The sequence below is a fragment of the Anopheles aquasalis genome, chromosome 2, assembly GCF_943734665.1.
Source record: "Anopheles aquasalis chromosome 2, idAnoAquaMG_Q_19, whole genome shotgun sequence".
Classification (NCBI taxonomy): domain Eukaryota; kingdom Metazoa; phylum Arthropoda; class Insecta; order Diptera; family Culicidae; genus Anopheles; species Anopheles aquasalis.
This window is the reverse complement of record NC_064877.1, coordinates 56,083,147-56,108,595: the sequence shown is the minus strand read 5'-3', so window position 1 is coordinate 56,108,595 and position 25,449 is coordinate 56,083,147. Positions and strand designations below refer to the sequence as shown.

The window sequence follows — 25,449 nt, the reverse complement described above, 5'->3', positions numbered from 1 at the left end:
ACACTCGATGCAAAACGAAATCATGCTGAGAGTGAAATCTAAGAGTTGCGAGGAGAGTTTCTTTTCACATTGTTGCTCCCCGAGCAAACGGCAAGGCTCTGTTGCATCTCGCAATCGCTTCGCAAATCAATACAGCGCAAACGATTATGCAACTCGGAACGAACCATGGACGGATGCAAAAGTGGCCGGCACACATGGTATCCTCCGGGACATGGTGGACTCGAGTAAATTTGGAAGTTGAAACGATAATCAATAATAATGGCCAAATGGCTCATTGGCGTTGACTGTTCCCACTACAATCGATCGATCCAACGATCGATTCGCTATGAGAGCACAAGATTGTATGATCAGGATTACCGATACGCGTTTGGAATCTTTATTGCTTGACTTGTGTCACTTGAAGCAGATGGTTGCTAATCGAAGTGAAAGCTGTTTGTTTTTTATTCTGCTTTAGGATTGACAAACGTTTGTGAAGAGGATAATGGATCCTAATTGATTTCAGAGATTAAATATGTAGACATGAAAATCCACATAATATACCAATTCTCCTAGGTGCACTGACCGGCATAAGTAAAAATGGGCTTGATCTCTGGAATGATTGTTTCTTTTGTACAATCGTCCATCTTCAGAGGTGTGCCGGGCTTGGATCAGTCATTTACTGATATATAGAACATTGGTGATTAGTTATGATAGCGTGAACTGTCCCGTACTAATATTAACTATCAGGAAAAACCCGCATGCAATCAATTTTCTACCGGAACCGCTTCGATAAATTAACTATTTCAAAGTAAAAATTAACGGAGGACACGAAACACATTTAAACAAATGTAATCAAAAAACTGTTAAAAAATAGTGGCTAGAGGACTTTATCACTAATATCCATAAAATAGTCTCAATAGCATTGATTGTAAGTGGTCTTTGACTTTTATCACAATTATGATTGACTATCTCTTATTTAAACATTTTTCCAAAACTTGACATCCAGCTAATTAAGTTCAAAGCAATGATTGATCTTCTAGAAAACAACACTTGTTCTTTTAGATAAAAAATGTAGAATTTACAGGCAGAAATCTATAAATGGTGGCCATTTACTTGTGCCGGTCACTGTACTTGCACATTCCTCAGGTGCAGGTGCATTTTGCATCAGAAACAAGGTTCTTACGTGTCGCCCATAGAATAATTGCGGTCAAAGGCTACCTTTCAAACCATAATTGCTCTGCCTACCTAATGTGATTAGGTCAGGAGGCCCTTGCGACACTAATTTAATAACCGATTTCATCGCAAGTTCGCTTGTAGAGCTACAGAATATTAGAATTCCCGTCAGAAGATGAAACTTCCGATGAATAGAACAGTAAATCAAGGGCCGTTCTGTGAAAGAAAAATGTTTTGCTAATAGATGATCCACGACATTATCATCGCCGTCGTATACCCAGAGGGACCAATTAGAGGCTCCTTTACGCCGCAAACAAGCCGATCAATCGGTTGCGCCAATGGAAAGCACCAGTGAACGGCGTGGCGAAATTCGATTTTTGCATAACTTGGCATTACGAATGCCGGTAGAAGGGTGATCCCCGATCCGATCCGTGGCACTTCCGCAGCCAAGCAGGCTAGCCGGCAGACAGTAAAGCACGAAAGCCCGAAAGATGCGAAACAGTAAAAATCAATATTGCATTATGCAGACCCCGGAGACTGGCCACCAAAAGCCTGCGCTGCATGTTGAGCCGTTTCGGAGCCATAACCAATAGTAGTTTCGGTGGTATAATTTACGAAATGAGTCCCATAGACCTGGGCCCCGGGGGGGAGTGAGTGAGGAGTTTAAAATGCAAAACAGTGTGGCTGGCAGCCTTTGCCGGCAACCATTACGGCGGTTGCAGCAATGTGCGGTGCAGACGGAAGTGGTGCAGTAACCAGCGAGAAACGAGCTCGGAACGACTCGGAATTCCTCGTTTTTTTTCTATGCTCGCCAATTGCGAGCAATTGATTTTCTCCGCGTGCATTCGTTTCAAATCAATAGAAAGAAATACGTCCGCCTGGACACGATCGATGGAATGGTTGGCGTTGATGGTGCTGAAGTGATGGTGATAGCTGTTGTTGGGCTTTTCTTTTGCATCTTGCTGCAACAAACTGCGGCTGACAAACAAAAACGATAACGGCAACAGGCTGCTAATGTGCTGATGTCGGCCGGTACAAATCGAAAGTGTTTATCCGGCCTGTTAGCCGCTCATTAAGTGAGTTCGGTTGCCGACAGTGGTTCAGGATTTTTTTTATGTAGCTGGCGCGAAATGGAATAGTATTCATCAGAGGGCTATCGCATTGCAGTAAAGGCATTTGAAATGGAAAATAGCTGTGATCGGAGCCACATTGATGAACAAATTGTGTTCCCATCGCTTAGCGCTATCGCTTTCAGGGATTATGTCGTGTGTGTTCGCGGTCACTTACCTTTTCAAAAATAAAGAACTCTTTTTACGACAACAGGCAAACATAACTATCAACTTCCTTTTTATTTAAATCGAATATTTTTCGGAACGTTTTGCTTACGTTTCGTATCTCAACCATGATTAACGGAATTGGTAAATGAAAGATAAAGGACTTTTCCTGACTTTTACAAAGTGAGAACTGAACAAATAAGAAGAAAAGCTAGATTCCATCAGGTCCTTTTTGTAGCTTGTTGCATGTTTTGCTACCAATCACAGTTATGGTACTGGTCAAAGGATCTCGTCGGCTCTTGGAGATGAGAATCAACCGAGCTTTGTCGATATTAGTTAAAAATTGATAATATTTCTGGCTGATAGCGCTTAAAACTATCATAATAGTTAATTTGTCTCGTTCTATTCGTCCTTAGCCATCATTTATTCAGTTACATTTAAGATTTTTCTTCGTTTATAGAATTTTACATTGATTAATTGCGTATTGGGTATTTTGTTCAAACGAACAAATGAAAAATGTTTAAAGCAGTATATTATTGAAGCAGGAAATGCTCGTGTTGTATGCTGTTCAAGTAGCTTATTGCTGCAAAATCATTTGCCACTCAGGTTTTGCTTAAGTCCCTGTTTGTGATTTATTTTGCTTAGACAAATTCACGCCACTTAGTACCGATATACCAATCACCAATGCGGTTAAGAGATCAATCTTTTACCCGTTGAATATATGGAACAAAACATATTGGCAAACTTGCTTCACAGTTTGGGGGATATTACAAGTTATTTAAAGCTACAATGCAACGACCAATCCAATTTTAAATAAATACACATTTTTTTACCAAACGCATTTAACGCTTTTATCTGCGATCATCATTAACAAAAAAACTCCTCAATCGGATCAATCGAAAGCATCTTTCATAACGCCCTACACCGCGCGCCCATTTACGTTAATTGTGACGCATAAAAACTTTGGATAATTAATTAACGTGCGATACCATCACGGCTTTCATTTCGGTCGCCCGAGTGGGTGCCCCAGAAAAACCAATCAAGTGTGAGCCCGACAGATCGTTTAGTAGCTGCGCCCTCCCTTGATATAACACCTTTTTAGATTCCAATTTTCACTTCGCTTACACAATACGCGGACGCTGATTGATTCCCTCCCGAGTGAAGGGATATTGACACGCTAATCGTCGTGTACCGTTTCGCCCCCGGGGGGGTTACGCGTGATATGCCGAGCTGCACGTGCCCGGAAGCGATCACCAACAGGGGAAGGGCGGTGACATCTCGCTGATCGATGCGCGCGCGTTCCATGTTGCTACTGCGTGTCTAACGCCATCGGTTACAACGTGTACCGTTTGCTTTCGCCATATTTCACCTCACGGCAAGCACCATTTGCATATGTTGTTGCCCTCTATAGTCGCGTGTGAGCATCGGTATCAGCTGGTGTGTGTTTTTTGGTGGGGAGGGAGAGAGTGTTCTAGCAGCAAAAACAACAAAAGGGTAATCAACAACGACGCACGCATTTGCAATTGTCTTTTGACCATGTCGCTCCATTTGTGTCCCACACCATTGTTGTTGTGTGGTCATCTAATGTTTAAGTGATCGCGTGCACCCGACACACATCTTCTCGTGCCTGTTTTTTTTGGGAACCATCAGTGCCTGGTACCCTGGCTAATTGTTGTACCACCGGTGAACGGTACGCCACGCCAATTGGGACCATCTCTCCAAACGCAAAACAATCACCACGTTGACGATCGGTGACAAACGCTCGAATGGTGAATGGTGAGGAGTGTTATAGGTTTTGTGTGCGTTTTTGTTGGCTTGTTTTTACCAGCTGGCCACGTTCAAAAGTGGATTCCAAGTTGGGGTTTTTGTTTTTCTGCTTGTTGTGTGGCTCGATGGTCCCTTTACCGGCACCGTTTTCAGCTTTCTACCACCGTTGCGTTGAGTTGTTGCCTTCGAATGCCTCTCGGACTGCCACTCAAACCGCACACTTTCAGTGCCCAGTGTCTGCGAGTGTGTCTGTGTTCGAGCGCAAAGCCAATCCAAAGCCTGAACAAGCGACAGACAGCCCGCTGCTTGGTGTGGAGGAGGGAATGAATTGATTTACGAAAGGGATTAAGCCGCCGCCGCCGCCGCCGGATCGCCAAGCACGAGAGATCGGCCTTTGAGTTTCATTTGCATCGGAACCTGGCTGGCTAGCTGGCCGGGAGTGTAAATCAAAAATCAATTCGATCCGCTTCGATCGCCGATCGCGGTGCTCTCGTGGCACTCTAAAGATTGATTACCAGTTTTGCTTCGATCGCTGTCAGGAGAAGCAGCAAACACTGCAACCAACCAGTTGATCTCCTCTTGAACATGGAAGAAGCAGAATAAAGCGATCCAGGTGTGCCTGGCAGCCGTAATGCCCTTCTCAGCCTCAGACGAAAGCCTCAACGAGCGCACGATCTGCACGAGAACTGGAGAGGCGAGAAGACTAACAAAATGAGGTTCCATCGCGCGTTATGAAACGATCCTCCAGGGAAGGGGGCTTGGCGATCCTCAACGTTCCCAGCAACGCCACGTTTGCAGCAAGTGGTGGTAAATGGCAAAATGAGTTTGCGAAAATCTGAGGCAGAGCGAAGAAGAGGCAGAGTTTAGCTGCACCTTGAAGGCTTCCGGCGCTGCTGTTGCTGCAGAAGATGATGCGGGAGTTTATCAAAATGCCACGATCGACTTCATTTCAGCTCGAACGGGATCGACCCTCGGGGGGAATCGAAGCGATGTGATCGAAGCTTTCCGAGAAGGATTCCAAAAGTGTGTCACTGGCCTAGGAATTCACGTTTTGGCGTTGGCATTTTCATTCACAAACATACAAACAACACCGCAACTAACCTCTTCGTGTTCTTTTGTTGTCCGTCTCTCCGACAGCCCACCAGGAGAGGAGAAGCCAGCGGAAGATGAGGAGCTGAGCTGGTGGCGTCGCGATGGAGCAGAACATTTTCGATGTCGCGGATGACATTTCGTTCCCTTGGCTGCCGGCGTACGCAGAGGCAACGGAAGCGAACGCTGGCCACGGCAATGGCAACGCGAGTCGCATGCTGGAGACGATCGTCGAGGAAACATCCGACGATGACGATAAAGATCAACGCTGCGGATCAACGGAATCGGAAGAGGAGGACGACAACGAGGATGAAGAGCAGGAGCAGCAACAGCAGCAACAACCTCTCAGCTGGTCACAGTACGATCATGTCTGGAGTTCCGGTGGATCGGACGCGGAATCGGTGATCCGCGTCGAAACACCTTCCGGTAAGTGGCGTGGAGGCTCCCCGTCCTGTCCTGGACTGCACCTTACCTCTAACGTGCTCTCTTTACCGTAGATCAAGACACAATGTCGGAGCGAGATTTCATCTGCCCTCCGAAGCGTCGGAAACAGGAATCGTTCGGAGACGGTGGTGACTCTCCGTTCCTGCCGTCCGAGCTGTCCATCTACGGGCGCACCATCGTGCGGCCCCGCATCGTCTGCGAACTTGCCACGAACGATTCGAACGGGCTGGAAACGCATGAATATTTCATGAAGCGACACAATGAACCAAGGTATGTATTTTTGGGGGGACGGTGCGGGCGGGGTGGTCTAATCTACTTATTTGCGGTGTTATGCTCGAGATGACACCCGCTCCGGGACCCCTCAGGGAACCGTCTAAACATAAGTGTAACATAAATTAAACCGTCTCCGAACCGGATACTGGGCACCGGATGTTCCGAAAGCTTTGTTAATCTTTTGAGCCCGCGGAACGACTCGCATGACGTTGAGATTTGTGTTAGATAATCGTTTATCTCTTCTTACGAATGGTTGGATTGTAGTGGGAGTGGGCATAAAGGTGTCAGCCGTTTCGAGAAATTTTCGGTTTCGGTTTTTCTTCCTCATACTGATCGTTTAACTCATAAATTCGTGTAAGGTAGAGAAGATCGGGTCAATTCAGCTGGATTTGCTACCATTCTCATGCAATGTCTCGCCCACCAAAGCCTCATGCACTGCACGACATTGAGTTCGTCATCCATCGTTGCTCTTCATTACGAGGCCAAATATCCTTCTGAGGATTTTCCACTCGAACGATTCCTCTCCAAGATCGTAGTTTATCTTCTGACATAATTTCTTGTAATAGAAATGTCAGTATTGGCCAACAGGAGAGGTTTTTGTGTTCCACATGTCCAATGCAAAGCAACACGTGTCAGTAAAGACTTGTTAGATGTTCCGCGACCCTCTACCGAAACGTGCTCATCGATGGTGTCCGGGGAAAGTCGAAATATTTCAAACTACAGCCATGGTTGAGAGCTGGTTGGACCCCTCTTTTTGGCGAATGTAATTAGCAGCTTCGATCATCGTATTTACTGCGTTAACGGTACCACGATTGTGCCACTATCATTTCACGAGAAACTTTGCTCAAGGTACTGATCCAGAAAATCTTGGTCCTGAGGTCCTTTTTAATATCCTTAAGGATATCATTTATGTATCATTATAGGATAGGAAGGATATATTTTTAATATCCTTAAGGACTCATAAATCACGCGCGTGCTGGCGATGTTTATAAATGTGTATCTTTGTCATTTCTGCTTCGATTGATATGAAACTTTCACAGAATACTCTAAAAGGGTCAGCATTCAGGGAAAAATACTACCTCTCCCCTCCCCCCCACTGGTTTTCGCGCCAAAATTTTAACGTTTAAAACGGTCGATTCAAATCACGATGAAAGTGTTCACAGAGGGCGCTGTTTTGTGCTCTAGCGGTGGAAGCTTGAACCTCGATTTGAATCGACCGTTTCAAGCGTTTAAATTTTGGCGCGAAAACCGGGGGGGAGGGGGAGGTAGTATTTTTCCCTGAATGCTGACCCCTTTTAGAGTATTCTGTGATAGTTTCATATCAATCGAAGCTGAAATGACAATGTTCCAGATTTTCAAAAATGCTATGCCAAAGCGCCTATGTTTGGGAGCGTTACGTGTGGTTTAAGAGTCCTTGGTTGGACTAACGTAGCTCAGGACCCTCAGGATTCATTCTAAGTGAGATCAGATCCCTCATTAATGTGTCCGATAGCGATAAGATAAGAAGACGCGCATGGATTTCCCAAAAGGAGTCATATCGGCAGTGGGTACTTGCTGACGCATTTGTGGTGCAATCCTTGCATCTTGGTGCAACTGCACAGTGCAACAGTACAATGAGGTCTATTAATGTCAGTACCGAATGTTTCTCAGAAGAAGATGAAAAATCATTAAAACTATTAGGTTGAGCGAATATGCTTCTTTATTAAAATCATTCACGTACAAAAACGAGACGACTGGACAAGTTTATGAAGATACTATTAAGCCTAGTCAGTATTTAGCTACTTCATTATTGGCGTGTGCCAATATGTAGATAGTGTTGAGCTGGGACTCATAGCCAAACGATCTATAGTTCATGCAATACTTGCTCAGCTTACGTTATTACTACCGGTGCCAATAGCGTTCTAGGACCAGGAATGAAACCGGAACGTAAAACGGTTCGTCCAAGAAGCGGAACAACATAATGGCTATTTCGGTCGGCTCATAAAGAAATAAAATAAAAAAGGATGATTCAAAATGAAAACAAACTTACGGAAATAAAATCTATCCTTTTGGTTTCAACCAATGGATGATGTTACGGCGTATGTCCACCTTCCAGCGCTTTGAAACCTTGCCTATCTTGTTTCCTGCTTCACATTTGTCCCTTATCGTTTTGTTGGAAACTTTCGATGATGAGCACACTTTTATTATTTTGCTTCATTATAATTATGTTCATGTTGTTCTTCTCTGGAATTAGTTCTTCTGGATCTGAATCATCAATCATCTTGAACCATCTAACTTGAGGCTCAGGCACTCCACCGATAACACATTCGATCAGAAGGGTAGTATTCAAATCAACTGACTGACTTTCAATATCGAAGTTACTATCTATTGTCGCTTCACTTGGAGTGTCAATTGTCAAATTGAAATCTTTACGTTCGACTGTTCCATTTCTATTCGTCACAAAACATGAAATGTTACCAGCATCTTTTAAATTGGCATTGATTATGGTGAAATTTGTCTCCCACACGTACGATGGATTTCCAATGTAACTGACATCTGAAGCCCAAATTCGATCAGATTTGTTTAGCTTTTTACCTTTGTAAGAATGTCGCATTAGTATAATTGTAAACCACAGATAAACAGGAAATCGTTACGTTGTCTCCGACAGTTACTATCGTTTGAGGATTTACGCACCGATACTAAGGCAAAGCGAAGCAAATAGCCAGCGTATCATCTTTTAGCCGTGTCATTCACTAAGCCTTTTGATACGCGAACTTTATTCAGGGATTTTCTACACTCAATCTTTCATTTGGCTATATGAATCACACTGAAAGCTCCTTTATTAACTTTTCCGCTATCACTGATCATTTATTCACTCAATACACATGCATTGAAACTCTCATTTGAGCATGTCACAAAAAATGAGTTAACTTAAAGCACAAATAACAATTGCATTTTTTCACACCATTTTTCTGGTTCACTCACTGCAATACTTGCCAAAGTGACGGCAAGTTAACGACTGGCTCCAGTCCAGAATAGTAGCACAGCAAGAACAGGGAAATGTGCGATAATAGAATGAAATGATTTCCCCACCAAATGCACATGTTTCGCGAGGGAAAGAAAGTGGGAATCCCAACAGATGGGTTTCAGACAGTCCTAAGAAGATGAAATAGCACACATAAAGAAGCATTGAGCTATCGCTAATGATTATTCATTGTTATGTCCATGATGGGTTTTACCCACTTTATCTGCCATGTTAACTGATCGTTTGTATGGTACAATCGACATTTGAAAAATAATTCAATTTTATGTTGAATCTTTGATCAAATTATGAGTATTTTATTTAGATTACAGCAAATAAAATAATCTGGAATGGAAAATAATCTGAATATATTTTTAGGCCATCCTGCCACGCTTTAAATTTTAATTTTAAATGACAATGATGTTTGATTCCAGAAGAATTTACGTTAAAAAAAAGAAAAACACTAAAAAAAACTAAGCTAAACCCTTAGAACACGCTCGTTTCGGTTGCTCCTTGCTGTACGATTGCCCTGATGGAGCGATACCTTATCTGACAAGCGAAAGGCCATGGGGCATGACCCAATACCGGAGAAACACCGAATATTTGAGTGGCAACAGTTGAAGAGAATTTCCCGAGAATATTTGTGATAATGAAGTTCTCTCAGATCGCCGGGTTTGAACAGAATTTAAACCTTGCTAGACCAGAGTTCAAAAATACTGTTAACGCTATTAAGTTATTTGCATTAATTTTTTTTATTATTTTAAATCAATCATCAGCTCTTCCTGATCCGAATTTGTTCTTCTGAATTGTTTCATACGCTGACACTAGTCTTGTAAAAAAAATCAGTAACGCAAGTCCCCGAAAAGATGGCCGAATTTGCTATCATCGCAATCACTCCCTAGCAGATCGTACCGCGTGCATAATTAACGTTTTTTTATGCTAAAGATCAGCGTCAACTGTGGTGCTGGCCAGGGACGGCAAGCACACCCAAAACGCATAGTTTTAAAACGACATCAATTGAAACTGTCGTGGAACCCTGCTACACACGAAGATTATCCCCTTGTGGCTTGTATGAAGTGCATCATACTGTCTCCCCTCTTGGTCAGGTTGCAAACGAACACAAATGGCATCAGCATAAGGGTGTCCGATCCCTCCCGACGCAGCTCAAAATCATAATCAGGTTGTTAACCGCATCCGCACGCACGTGAACGCCCGGAAAAGGGTGCCACCGTGGCCAGACCGACGTAATTTAGCACGATAATCCGTCTTTAGATTCACACACGGCAAATACATATCCGCATCACACGCTTCTGGCATCAAGGCCCTCAACAAAAGAGACAGTCGCAAAGACAGCGGTACCGTTGGCGGATGCCAACTGTCAGCAGTTATTAAAGCGCAAGACTGAGAGAGCCGCAAGCATACGTGACACTAATGTTGGCATCTGCGCCATCGGTTCGGAAAAGCGAAGGCCCCATAAAGTAGGTCTCTGGGGGATGCGATGCGCGTGCCATCATCGATCGGCCACTGCACTTTGATGCGTTTGCCATCTTGGTCGGAATGTTCTGTCCCTGCTACAGCACACCCAGCGCAGTGAGGTAGCAGTTGGTGAACGAATTCCGCCCGCTGTGACCAACGTAACCCCCACCTAATTGAGTGCGTGGGGTGGCTGACGATCGCGCCCGGAATGCTGCGAGTGTTCATTGAATAATTTATGTCCGCCAGATCGGTCGCGGACTGTTCTAACGTCCATGATGATGATCCATTAGGAAGAGACTGTCTCTAGCGCATCATCATCATCGTGGCAGGCTAGAATTCGACACGATCGTGCCAGAACGCATGCCGAGTCATCGCATCAAAAACTCCAAAGTTTCCACGCCTCTCGGTGTTCTCCCTCTCCAGCACCTGGCCAATCCAATTAAACAGCTTCTCCGTTGCGCTGCGCCATCGCACATCATCATTCCTTCGCGTAATGCAAATCACGTGTGGCTTCGTGCGCTGCTTGAATCATACAAACGCTCCTTTTCCGCGGGTGCGCGGTGCGTTCGACATGCCGATCGGTGGCCCCAAGCAACCGGCAGGCCATGTGGTGACATTGAGCTAGCGAACTGTTGGTGCTGCTAGTGCTGCTGTTTGCTGTTTGGTTTTCCATTTTGTTATTCTTTTTTTTTTGTTGCTTCCAAATCAATACTCGTCAACTGCTGCTGCTGTTGATGCTATTGAGCCTCCACCCCCCTTGGTCAACCATACCGCACGGACGCGTAAGAATTCGCGACCGCGACAACCTCCTCACCATCCTCCTTGCTCCACCTGCAACCACGACCATCGCATAACATGTTCGGCGAAGCGAGGTGATAACAGCCCCAACGACACTGGACGACACTCTGTGTCCGTGGCTCGGCTCGTGGTGTGGTTGTCGCAAAAGGTTGACTTTAAATTCATTCACTTGGCCCAAGTCAAGCCAAGGTGTGGCGCACAAGTTCCATTGCTGGCCACTTGCTTCCAGATCCCCGTGTGGGAGTGATTCGTCGTGGGTTGCCCTGGTTAATGGGTAAGCCTCATACACAGCCTCGAGACACTTGAGGCTGCTACCAAACCACCTAATCAATGGCTACTTGTTGGTTGCGCACCGTGTGTTGGTTGTGTGGTGGAACAGTGGAATTTCTTGTATCGAATCCAAGCAACCACTTCAAAGTGCGATCCACTCTACCGGAGTAAGGGAGTGCAAGGTCGCCTCCCCCTTGAAGCAGCACCCCACGGCCTCGCGCGGAATGGTTTGTGTTGTGTTTGTGTCCAGTACCGCGGCACGGACTGCGCGATCCCGTACCCCGATTGCTCCGTCCTATCGCCACCAAGTATCAACCGTTCCGAAACGAACAAAGACGTTGGATTCAACGAAGACACAAACGCCATCAACGCGCAGTGAAACCCCTTTTGCTCTCTCTCTCTCTCGTTCTCTCTCTCCGTTGGGTACGAGATCACGAGAAGACCAATTTTGGCACCCAGTAGCAACAGCAGAACACGGCGAGGAGATGGATCGTTAGAGTCCGACCAGACCACCGTGTTGTTTACATCGAATGCGAAGACACGGGGCATCACGTAGCCACACTACTACCTCCGGAACGGCCACTCCAGAGTGGCTAGCTGCACGGACACAGTCTCACAACGTGGTTGAAGTGCGTGCTCGTCGTCGAGTGGCCAAGCGCCGTGTCTGGATCAGCTTTGATCCATTCAAAGTGTGGCGTTGGCTGCTCGATATTCTAATTGCCGGACGCTTTGGCACGCGCGCCCGGCCTACTGTTTAAGGTCACTTGGTTTGGTTGGTGGTGATGGTGACGGTTGTGGTCTGCTAGATCGCGTTCGCACTAGTCAGTCTCGCTAGGGCTGGCATCGCATTCGCTAGGGTTTTCTCGATCTAGGTAGGCTTCTTATTAGTGAAGGGAACAGCACGCCACGCCACGCCACGGATTCGGTGCCACAGCATTACGGTCCCTCCAAACCCGTCACTAATCGGTGGAACTCGTTTTCATTGCCTTCTTTCTTCTTCTACTTCTTCTGCCCCCTTCCAGGTTACGATTCGACGAGATTGGCCACGATCTATTTACGGACTCCGATAGTCTATCGTACGCGTCGCTAAGCCGATCCTCCTCGCTGATACAGTTCGAATCATTGGAACGCCAGCTGCAGAGCGAGTCCGCGGCCCACCAGCATCCCCTGTCCGGATCGTCCCCATCGCTCTACTCAACCGAATCGTCGTCCCATGTCACCACCAGTGCCGGTGGCGACGCGACAACCAACACCACCACACGGGGTGGTGGTCCCACTAGCGGAGGTGAGGTATCAACGAGCGCGGCAACCGCGACGCTCAGCACGTTCTACGGTGGTCCACCCGGACGTGGTGGCAAGAGCGCTGGCACAGGAAACGGCAGCCAGCAGTCGGGCAGCAACCTTCTAACGACATCGAACCTCATCCAGAAGAGCATCGGCCAGTCGACGGCCCTCAACATAAGCGATTCCGAGCTGTACTCCACGTCCTCCAGTGTCAGTAGCACGAGCAGCAGTAGCGGCAGTAGTGGACCGGCCAGTTGCCCCGAAAGCAACGCCAGCAGCACCGGAAGCAGTGGCTATCGGTACGCAAGTGATGAGTGTGGTGGCCACCGTGGCACCGTCGGTGTTAGCGGTGGTGAACGAACGCCGGACGACCGGGTGGAATCATCGTCCTCACCGGATGATACCGGTGACACGGAGGAGGAGCTGCTGAGTGCGTCCGTGCGCGAATCGACCCGTGGTTCATCGCGTTGGCGCCGTCATCCGGGTCCACCGGGCCACCGAAGTAAAAACTCGATCGACAGTCTGAGTGAAGACAGTGGCTACTGTGATCTACGCTTGGTGAAATCGAAAAGTTTAACCAACTTTGGGTCCGCCGAGAACGTGAGCTTCCTGCTGTCCTGCGGAAGCAGTCAGTTGATGCCCCCGGTGGTGTCCTCATTGACGCAGCATCATCATCATCAGTACCAACAACACCAACAGCAGCAACCGCTGAGTATGGATTATATCGGATTCACGGTACCAGCGTCCTCGGTTGTGCCGGAACCAACGCCATCAGCACGCCATCATCGCCTTTCCACCGTTTGTGACGTCGATGAGGAGGATGACGGTGAAGGGGACCTCCACCACCACCACTACGGTCACCATTCCTACGGGCAACACGCGACGAACGACGCGGGATGCATTTCCGCGGGTACGAAAACAATTGATTGGCCCAACGAGCAGCCAAATGGCGTTGCCACGAAGGGTGTTGTTGCCACCATTTCACCGAACATCGAGCCGGCATCCACGGATGAGGGTGGCGCACGTTGGAGCAACACACATAATGGGACGAAAATAGAGCACGATCTTTGTAAACAACGGCCATCAGCAGTAGCATCGTCACCACAGTGCAGTACAACGCGGCTGACACCACCAACACCGCCGAGTAGCGACGATCCGGCCGAATCTTCACCCTCGTGCGGTTCTTCCTCCTCGGTCGAGTCCCTATCGCGAACGTCGCCGGTGACAGCACGCTCGGAGAGGAGGTCTAAAAATAGCGCATCCCACAGTGTACGCCGGCCGCAAGCTGCAACCGGTCTCTCCCTTAGCGCGCCCGATCTGCTGCTCCTGTACTGCGGTTTGGCTGGCGGGGGTAGTGGTGGCGCTGGCCAACGACACCATCGGCAGCGGCGTCACCGAGGGCCACGGGCGTCATCACCGTCATCATCGTCGTCGGTCACCGGTGGTGTGGCATCGGGTCGCGGTGCGCTCTACGATCCGATCAGTTTCACCGTGTCCAGCGTACCGGAGTGTCTCTATCTGTACGGTGCGCGCCGCTACAACAGTGACGACGAAGACGAAGATCGTAACGGCCATTTTGGATCCCCACCGCCCCTACCGGACGCCAGCGTTGCCAGCCAGAACGTGAACCTGTACGATCTACTCGGGCGGAACCGGGCCAGTGAGGTGTCCGGTGGCAAGTGTCTCCCGAAGTCGGTTACATTCTGTGCGGGTTCACCGTCCGTGGTCAAACCGAGGCAGAACATTCGTGCCAGTTACGCAAACCTTACCGCGCTCAACTACAGTGACGACGAGGACGAAGAAGACGCCACCACTGGCCGGTTGATCGCTGGTGTGGGCCATGAGTACTTCCTGAGTGGCCGCAACACGTTCCGGACCAGCAGCGGTACCCGGTTGGGTGGACGATCGACGGCGAGTGCGGCACCACGAACCCCCTTGCGACCGATCGAGTGTGGAACGACGGTACCGGTTCGAGTGGGAGGCGTTGGGTGTCTCGATATGGATCGGGAACGGGCGCGTGAGGTGGTGGACGCACGGCTTCAGGAAGCGGAAGACGTCGACGGTGATGACGACGATGAGGAAAGCCGCATCTTTCCACTCGATCGAGACGAGAAGAACGTGTTCAACTCACTGCTGGAGGAACTGTCGGCACACTTTGACCGCAATCTGTCGATCATCAACGATCAAGCGGAGGCGTACGAGCCGATCGCCGCTTTCCTGCATGAACAGCGGGCGACGACGACGACGGTCCCTACGCGCCGTTCGCCCACAGCCGTTCCACCACCTCCACCACCACCGGTGAGAGCCGCTCCGATGACGTCACCGCCACCACCTCCTCCTGCACCTCAAGCACCACCACGGCGCACGCAGATCAAAACGAACCCGCACGTGGCCGTGACGACCAACAACCAACAGCAACAGCCGGGGCTGATCGGTCGGCGTACCTTCGATCAGGATCCAACCAACCTCGTCACCTGCTATGCGGCCAGCCTCGAACGGTGTACCTTCGATCCGACGGAATCCAGCAGCCAGCTGAACCTCTTCTCCGCCGGTAGCCGATCGAGTGGCCTGAACGCCACCAGCTTGCATCCATCGAGGGCTGGCGGGGCCGCCGGTGGACCACCGTCAACGGTGAACGATCGTTACTCATCGTACTCGGTGAAGCGTGAGTTCGTTGCCAGCACACCGAACCTTAACTACTACGGTGCGGATGCGGAGCAGCACGATCGACCAGGAGGTCGAGGGACCGGTGATGAAACCGAGGATCATCGGCACAACTCACTCCGAAACGTTTCAGCGGCAGCGTTCGGCCGATCGACGGGTATCCTGGCGACGGCATCGACCAGCCTGTCCAAGTGTGGGCTCTCGAAGGGCGTCAGCTTCTGTCCGATCGTATCGGAGATCATCTGGAAGAGCAACTCGGGCTCCGATCTCGAGCCGGACGATGATGATAACGCGAGCATCATCTCGAACCAGGACTTTGAGATCGACATCGACGATGATGAGTTCGAGCCGGATGACTACGATCATGCCCAGCTGATCACGCACACCAACACGCTGATCAATGCCAACAGTGTTGAGTATGGGCTCGAACAGATTCCTTCGACGGCAGGCAGTGGCGGTGAAGGTGGCGGAGAGATCAGCGTTACGCCACGATCAGTAACGGAGGTAACGGTGAGTAACGCTCCTAGATTTTCTCACTTTCGAGCTCACGTTGTGTCGCGGCTAAATCGATGCAACTGTGTCTTGGCTAAAGGGAAGAATCGACCAAACTGCTCAATCGATGTTCGCGATCGTCCACAGCCGGATAATGATCTTCGCTCCGCTATTTTTTTGGAAGCAAATCCGGAACTGGTGGCCTCCGGAACAACGGGAACCGCTCCTTGAGATCCGGACGTTTGCAAACAGTCGAAAGTTAGAAGTTTACTTTGTTTTGAAAAGACCCCACCAACATGATCTCGTGTTTACATGACGATCGTGTTGGTGTGCGAGATGATCGGCTGTGGAACGATCGTGCCCGCGATCGCTCGGCGCGCACTCGGCACTGTTCGTAAAAACCTCAACCGAGTCGGACGTGCGTCCGTGTTCTGCTAAGAAAAGGTAACGAAATTGGGAGGACATATCTGATAGCTCGCGGGATTCTGATAACGAATCATCGACACAACGGAGCAGGTTGCAAGTCATAGTTTCAGTTTAAGTAATTTTTTATTTGTTATTACAAACTCCAAAGTGCATTTTGACTAACGTTTCTTTCCGTGGAAAGCGTTCTGATTCCTATTTTCCAGACAACTTTGGTGACGCCGACGAGAGGAGTGTTCCTGTGCATCATCAGCTGCAGCCACAATCGCAACAGCATCCAATAAGCAGCTATAAGAACAACAGCAAGAGTGATAGTGCCCTCAGTAGTGTTGGAGGAGGTGACAGGGGCGGTGGTACAAAAATGATGGCAATGGCGAACGGTGAAGGTGGTGGTGGTGGTGCAAGTGATGATGAGCGCGCGATGCGCAGTGTGATGATGTCAACGACCGCGAGTGAAGAGCCGGGCCGAAATGGTGGCGCCACGCTGCTGGCAAGCCAGGCGGCCCTTATGGCCAGTGAAGCGAGTGCAACGGGACATTACAATAATGGCCACGGCAACAACACCAACAGCAGTTTGATCCGTAACTTCAAAAACGCCAAAGCGGACAAAAAGAGCAAAACGTTCCTGTCGCGCATATCGTCCGGTTTCCGATTCTCGTTCCGCAACAAATCCAAAAAGGCGCTCAACAACAACAACAACAACAAAGAGACGACCTTCGGTGTGACAACGCCAGCGACAAACGGTGTCAATGGTGCGAGTGGAGGTGCGAATTACAACAACAACTTGGTCAGCAATAAAGTGCGCGATGGTCGAGTGGGAGCGCCAGGATCTACGACTGCATCGAGAGGCTCGAAGGGCGGTGGTGGTGGTGGCAATGATAGTGCAACGGCGGACTTTATCTACATCCCACTGAAGGATCCTACACGCCACCGTGGTGCTTCCGATGAGACGAGCCTGCGCCAGATGAACACGCTCGGTGTAACGGTTGATGACAGTTTCACCGGTGCCGAGGATGAACCGGATGATTGCGAGATTGCCGTCACCCGGCCAGCTGGTAGCAGCAGCTACTATCGGTCCGACTCAAGTACGGCACTCAATGGCAGTGATGGTGGCCACTGGCCCCCACCAAACACCACCAACAGGGGTGGTGCCAACCACGTGTTGAGCTCCAAGCCACCGCTCCCGAAGCAACCACCGCGGGTTGTTGGAGTGTCGGCGAAGCGGTCCAGCACATCGCCGGCCTCCCAGAAGCATGGACATGCGCAGCAGCAGCACTTGCGGGCCTCGTCAACGCCACCGCGCGAACTCGACCACGACGAGCCCGACTCGTCGTCATCGTCGTCGTACTATCGGCGAAGCCCAACGCAGCACCAGCAGTCCTTCTTCAGTGGCTCCGAAAGCGTCGAAGGAACGCATCCTTCCGCTGCATCGGTGTCGTTACGCGTGACGGCACCGCACTACGGTGACTACAGTGAGGACAACAACGGTGGTGGCCATCGGTACTATCGCTACAACGACTACGACGAAGACGACGAGGAGGACGACGTGGACCGTCACAGCGCCATCATGGGCAGCGAGCAGAAGATCGGTCTTATCGAGACCAACCTGGACACACACGAAACCATCATCTCGGGCAAGACACGCTCCCTGATGGAGCTTGGCGGTGGTTCCCATCACTATCGGCATCCGGCGCAACACCGGCAGCAGCTGCAGGTGCACGATCCCACGGCATCAGCGGCTAACCGGCGCACCATCGGCGGTGGTGGCGGTGCTGGTACGGGGGCCGGTACAGCCAGCGGCATGATGAAGGACAACCACCGGCAAACGGTGGGCAGCGAGCGGACCGGCGGTGAACCTGGTCAGCGGCCACACAAGAGCATGGAGTTCCTGTTGGACAAGGAGAATCAGCGGAACGTTCTGGTGAGTCTCTTCCTCAAACGGTTCCTTTGCTTCTTCGTTGGCCAATCGACGACCAGATTGGTCGATGAGACTCTGTGATCGGCCACCGGGGGCCCAAATAGCGTTAAGCGCGGTACTCATTCTAGTGACTTAAGGGGACATTGTTAGTCGTCAGGAATAAATGAAGGGAAGGACTCGGTTTGGTAGTGTGTGCGCGCGTCGCGAGTGCAATACCGGAATTTTCGATTGTGTTACGGTGCTTCGGGGGAATCGAAAGATGGGAAAGATTGATGATTCGCTACGCAACGCTTTGGAAGGTCATCCATGAGTCCATGGTCCACGAAAAGGACCCGACAAAGGCCAGGCAAGAGAGAATGACAAGATCCATGCAACAATTCATGGCTTCTGGTGAATGGAATGTGAAGAAGAAGAACAAAGAAATGAAAGTAAGGACGTGCGGTGGGTGAAGCGAACAGAAAATAGGGGGAAAAAAGGATGCCCGTGAGCGATAAACCTCTGAGACCCTCCCGGTCCTCCTGGGGACGTTCCAAGGGTTCCTGGAGCGGAGGAATGTTCAGATTCCTCGTCCTCTCGGTGATGGATCCATGGTTGTTCGAACAACCATTCGCACGGAGCGCCTTCATTGTCAGCAGCACTCGGCTCACAATGTTGCATCCGATTCCCCGATGATAATAGTCAGGATGTGTTCGTTCAGCGGCAGGTGGCAAACACAGAAACAGAATGTTGTCCTAAATGACGCTCGATGCTGTCTCTCTCTCCCACCGGACACCGTGGACGCTGTCATCGCGATGTGGCATTAACTGAAATTAGCTTTTTGTGGCCCTCGCCAACAACAACTCGTGCAACCATTTTTAGCATCAGACTCACGCGCGTTCGCTCGCTGAATTGGGATGTAGCAATAGCGCGCTAGGATGGTGATAAGCGCCCCGTCACGAAAAGAATGTTGATGGTTCGGGGGTTTTTTTTTTAGGAGATAGTCGCCAGGCCTTCTGTTTATTGGAGCGCCATAAAATGTGTAAGAGCGCGCAATACAATGACTTCGGATGGAACGAAAACACAAAAAAAGTGTTTGTTTTGCTCGATCCTGGCATGTCCACCGCGGACATAGGCTCTGGAGTGTCCACGATCGAAACGGATGTCCGTGCGTCAGCGAAATGGCGAACGATGGAGAACGATTGGCTCGACGTCGTAACGACTGATTTATGTGGACCGACCGACCGACGCTGTGGCCATAGATGGCGAAATGAAGAACCTCGAACCCAATCCGACCCGGCCAGACCGGCAACGGGAACACCAACCGAACGATAATGTTTTTGTTTTGGGCAACGCTCGCACCGAAACTCTAGCACCACAAGCACCTTAGCCGCATTAGGGGTAGGCAGGTGGTGGCACTCTGGCGAGGGGATGGTATTAGCTTACCACGGTTCCGTGGCCACGACACGAGAGCGCGGGGTTGCCCGAGTGGAACGCGTGGACCCCTGGGTACGTCTGTAACGGACTTTTGCCTCCTTTTTTGTGCTACGGAGGAGGTACCTTATGCACACATTAACCTTTGGTCGTGGCCAACGGGTATAGACGCCTCGGTTTCTTTTTCTCTTTTTTGTTTGGGGTAGGTTGTGGACCGGTGGAAGGGTAAACGGGACGTTCGCAGGAGTTGGAGCACGCATTAGGTAACAGACACGCGCGTTTGTGTTGGTGAGGGTAAGCTGCTTTGAGATGGACTCTAGAGAGAGAGAGAGCTTAGAGGTAGCGCCGGAGACTGGAGACGTGGCGTCACATTTTAAGGGATTTTCTAGACTTTTGGTCCATATGGATCTCGCACTCTAATCAGTGGCCACACAGCGGGGCGTTAACACTACCATCAGGTAGTTCTAATGGTGGGTAGCCCTTTTCCGCTCCTACTAAGAGATTATGATGAAGTGTCTGAACTTTGGGTATATACCTTTCTGCAGCAACCTTCGCTACGCAACGGATATTGGCGTGTGGCGCGAGAAGACCGAGGGCTCCATGTTACAGTAGCTCGCCTTCGGGTTCAGTGGCCCGCCCCACCACTCGGTTGTCGGTTGGGTTCCGGTTGCTCCCAGCGATGGTGGCCACGGTCACGGCACCGTGCGGCGTTGTAGCTAATTGAATTAATGTAGCTCACCACCGCACCACGGATAACGGGATTGTTGGTTGGCCCACATTGGCCACCGCCACATCGCTTCTTTTCTTTCCGCTTCTGCTTTCCGCCGTCGAACCACTTCGCCACTTTAAACTGTCTGCAGCTCCCAGGCAGCTCGGTGGCTTTGAATTTTCCCGGCTCAGACACAAGTGTCGGGGCTCCGAAAAGCGGACATGCTGAAAATGGATACCTCTGAGCCACCTCTCGAGCGGCTGAGCCACCGTGAAGGGGTGAGAAAATCGATCGTCAGCTCAAAAGGGCCCAATATGGCTCCGGGATCGATAGTGTAGTAAATGCGCTCCAGCAGACCGACCCACGTTATCACCATGGAGGAGGATAAAAGAGAAGCGTCATCGTGGTGAGCATTTCTGTGACCAGAATCTAATTATCGGGGTCGTCGATGTCCAGCCGAGGCTGCGCGGATGATGCTCCGGATGTGAATCGACCGTTGGTCGAATGAATTTTATTTCCGGCCCCCAACCCCAACGGGCACGTCCGGCTAGTGTCCGGTGCGAGATTCAACTTTGTTGCTCCATACGCGTCCATAGCACATCTGGTGGCACAGCAGCAGCACGGGTTGGACATCGCGTCAGACGCGGTGTCGTCGTCTAGCATAAATTTATCCAAATGCTCGATGCCCAACCAAGGGGGTTGTTCCTTGTCCCGGTAGCGTGACAACGGACCGATGTATGTGTGCCTGACGATACAAACATTTACGGTTGGTTGCATCGTCGTCGAACAGTAGCACTTCATGACTCCATTTGCGCCTCGGAATGCGACGACGGAAGTGGCGTAAAATCGAGTTAAGGTCTCTCGCACCGTGACGCGTATCACGGTGGTGCGCTTGGGAGCAGTTCGGCAGTTCATCCATCCAGATTGTGGACGGATCAATCGATCAACTTACTGCGCTCTTCAAGTCGAGTCCAAGTCACAGAATCGAAAGAATCTCTAGGGCTTGAAGTTGAGCTGCTCCATTAGGTATTAGGGGATGTGGACTTCACCAAGTTGGATTTTCAGTTTTTTTTTTTGAAAAAGTGGCCATCAGTCGATCGATGGAGAAAGAGTCCACTTCACCATTCTCTGGCAAGACGAGATAAATCATCCAACAGAAGAGACGAACAGAGAGAGAGCAATCCTTCATCGCTCCTGAGACATCATCTGATGGAATTCTATCCGCTGTTCGCATTTGTCTTTTCGCTGTCCCCTCTTCTCTCCTCACACTTCTCCCTTTGCTGATGAGGAAAGTGAAAAGCCATTTCATTTCGCTTGATACGCCTCTCTCTGGCGGTTCTCGAGAATCCATTTTCACAGAATCCCAGTTACCGTGGGTCGCGGTGTGGGTAGCGAGCGAGATTCATAAATCGCATGGCTGCATCCTCCTCATCCCGTGATCTCCTTGCATCACCAATCGGTCGGTGGATCGGTCCGGAGTACTAATTGATTTTTAAACCCAGCGCCGCTCCCCCACCAGCCTCAGCATATTTATGTGGCGATGGGCGGTTTGGAAATAGAAATCGTGGAATGAAGGTGGCCGCGCCACACTTCGGCATAATGGCTCCCCTTCCGCGGGCGCGCTCGAGTGCTGGAAATGGAAATGCTCGCACAGCGAAGTAATTTTCATTTTATGAAGTGTTGACGAGATCGATCGATTGATCGACGAAGAGAAAGAGGTGGTTCTATAAGTGACCAAGTGGAAATCCGGGGTCCTGCCACTGCGTTTTGTGCTGTGAGTGAGGAGTAGTTTTAATTTTAGTTCTCACTCGCGATGTGTTCTCGGTTCTGAACTGTGGAGGAGGACGTCATGTGCAGCTCGTTCACTCACTCACCGGAGCCACATTCCGAGGGAAGTCGATCAAGGCCACCGATCTCCCATCATCCCACACCCATCTTGCGGCGCCACAGTCGCTAACGAAGCAAATTACATTGCCAGCAGCCAGTGTGCTACTGTAGAGAGTAGTGGCGGAAACAGAAAATCTCATTTTTTCGTTTGACGCGCGCATTTCCATTCCGCCACACAACAAATTGCCTCACACTGGAAGGACATGGCGGCGATGGCTGGTGGTGCTTGCAAACAAGGATCAAACACCATAAACAAATTAATTTTCATTACGCCGCTAAGATGCCAGACCGTCGGATGCCGCTCGGTCTCGGTGGCGCTATTTTAAGCACAAAACTGCGAAGAAGAAGAAGAAGAAGCGGTGGCAGAAGTCGAGCTCTGGGCGTCTGGAAGATAAATGTGTAAAAATTTGCTTACCCACGCGAACCCTGCGGCGGCACGGGGCGGTCTATGGTGGAACTATGTTGTGAAACCACCCTTTCGTCCCCATGTCGTCGTGGTAGCGGAACTGGATGATGTTTGGGTGTGACCGGGTGTCACCGTCACGTACGCAACGGCTACGCAGCAGCTGGTGCTTTGGTGCCCTTTGGTTGGAGCGATGGAGTTTATGTGGAGCACTGGAATGCGCCATCTCCAAGGCGCACTGTTTGTCACCGACTCACCCTTCCAGTCAAGAGACGCGTGTATGTGTCATCTCTTCCTCTCTCTCTGGCAGCATCTTCAGCACGAAACACGAAACACGAAGCGAGATTGCCATCATCATCTGGTGTACACAACGCCGTGGCCGCACGCACATGTGTGTCACGAAGGCAAGGAAGTCAGCAGATGCTGCTGATGAAGATGCCGATACGGTTGTGGTGGTGGAAGCTGGAGGAAATCGTTTGCTCTGGGTACATAGAGCACATCCGGCCACAGAAGAACACCGAAGACGATGCGTGGAGTGTCCTTTTTTTTTTTGTTTTTTGGGCCACCACCATCTGTCTACAGACCATCCTATGGCGAAGGACATGTCGGCAGGAAATGAAAGGCCAGCGGAATAACAGCGACTTGTTTTGCATTTTAAGGCATCCTTGTCCTTCGTGGTGCTTCTGTTTCAGAGTAAAGTAGAGAGAGATCGAAAGAAGGCATCACGGATCGCAAAAGATGATGAATGGGAGTGGGACGAACGGTTCGGATCCGCCAGTCCGAAAGGTCATTCAATTATTTGCCATTTACGGACGTCTCATTGATTTCGGGCTTCCGATGGGGATCTCCCTTGGTGCCCTGTCGGAAGTCTCGCCAACATTAATCGTTCCTTCCTCACTCCTACTCTGCGAGGACAGAAGATTATTTGTGGGTGTGTTGGTTTCGATGTCCGGATTCCGGAAACCACCTTCCTGGCGTCGTATTTCGATCGAAAAACACCACATCCATCCTGGGGTACGGAGGAGGGACCGCCGGGGATCAACGGGGACACTTCTCGATGTTGCTGCGTCTGCGGTTTTTGACGTGTTCCGGATGATGATAGTACGGTTGAGGATTTGGACGAGCGTTTCGGAGAGGCATTGCATTGTCCCAAACAATCGGAGACGTACAATAACTGTGGCATAAAAAGTCAAATATTTGAAACCCTGGAATGCGGCCACAGCGCACCGCACTCCTTTGCGTTATCCGCTTGGGCGTCCACATTTCCGGTTTGAACCTCTGATAAGGTTTGAACCTTTGTCAACTGAAGCGAAACCGGTCTGGTATCCTGTGGAGTCTCTTGAGTCGTTATTACTCACCGGGAAAAGTTGCTTTCGAGTATGACCCCGAGGGCCCCAGGGCCCGGTGCTGGATCTGTAAGTTTTATGAAATGGAATTTGCCAGAAAACCGTAACCGCACGACGCTCTTATCACCATTTCCATCCCGTTCCCATCTTCCGGTTCTCGCTAATGCTATTATTCCAAATGTCATGCCGAGAATGTCATCCGTCCTTACTTCCTACCATTTCCTGCGAATGTGAACCATCACCATTTCACCTTCTCGTACCAAATCATATTAAATTTGTGGAACCTCGTCGCCCCGTTGGTCGTTGGTTGGTTTGTTGAATTGCGTAGAGCGAGAGAAATTGGATTAGCTATTCATTGTTGAACTACAAATCCAACGAACGTCATCTAGTTGATGGTAATAGTTAGCGTTCAAAGGGCAACTGTTCCGGATCTTAGGATTTCCTCAGAACTAGACATTTACGAGAATCTTAATGTGGTTCAAGCTGCTTCCTAGCACACCCTGGTGCGACATGTTTTATGATCGTGTAACTAGCGAAGCCGTGGCGTCCCAAAATGTAAGCACAAGAGATCATTAATGCTTACGATGTGTTGTTCGCACGAAGATTAACGCCACGGATACTGATGCTGACCCTTTTTTTTTTTTATTCGACCGCGCCCTCTCGGTTGTCTGTCGCTTAATCTGTGTCCCATCTGCTTCGAGCCGCCCGGGGAGTCAGTTGACCCTTTGCTGGCCATGCTGGTCAACACCTCAACTCCCCCAGTTAGGTCGGTTCATGGGCGGCAGTTCGTTGCCATCGTCGTCGGTGGTGTGTTGGTGTTGGATTCAATTAAAAGTTTTCTGCGAAAGTTCGGCTCATTAGCCGCATTCGCTGCGACCTTCTCGTTGGCCCTTCTCGGGGCCTTTTGCCTTTGATCTGGTGCTAGTCGCCGGTGGCCCCAAGGATGCCGTAATCCATTCGGCTCTTCATCGATCGAAGGCTGGGTTTTTGGGGGAAAATTGGAAAACTTAACCCGGATCCGGAGCGGACTGGTGAGGTTGAAAATGGTTCATCGGTCATCCACAGACTAGAAGGGGTCCCTAAAAAACATCTGCCCGGGCACAGGCCTTCGAGGCGCCGATTCTACCTGGTGTTAACTAGTCAGCTATTTGGTAGGCAGTTCACGATTCACCGTCGTTCGATGAATATTAAAACGCAAGCTCCCCGACTAACCGATCGACCGACGGATGCAACAGTCGCGCGCCAGGAGAAACCTTCAATAACATCGTCAACCCACGGCCAGTGTGACATCACCACCAGAGTGCGATGGCGAGAGAGAACCTGCTACTATATAGTAGTATTCGTGTGTCCGGTCAAATTGATTGCAAAC

The 25,449-nt window shown here is 49.9% G+C and overlaps 1 protein-coding gene across 5 annotated transcripts in view; it reads left to right on the top strand.

Moving 5' to 3' along the window:
- LOC126580900 (uncharacterized) overlaps positions 1–25,449 on the top strand; it is an 87,913-nt gene that overhangs the window by 20,213 nt on the left and 42,251 nt on the right. For all 5 annotated transcript variants that reach the window (XM_050244224.1, XM_050244225.1, XM_050244229.1 and 2 more), the window contains 4 exons: positions 5,331–5,708; positions 5,780–5,996; positions 12,567–16,002; positions 16,592–18,328. In XM_050244224.1, coding sequence (XP_050100181.1) covers positions 5,387–5,708; positions 5,780–5,996; positions 12,567–16,002; positions 16,592–18,328 — 5,712 coding nt within the window. In that variant the 5' untranslated portion in view covers positions 5,331–5,386. The remainder of the gene's footprint in view (positions 1–5,330; positions 5,709–5,779; positions 5,997–12,566; positions 16,003–16,591; positions 18,329–25,449) is intronic.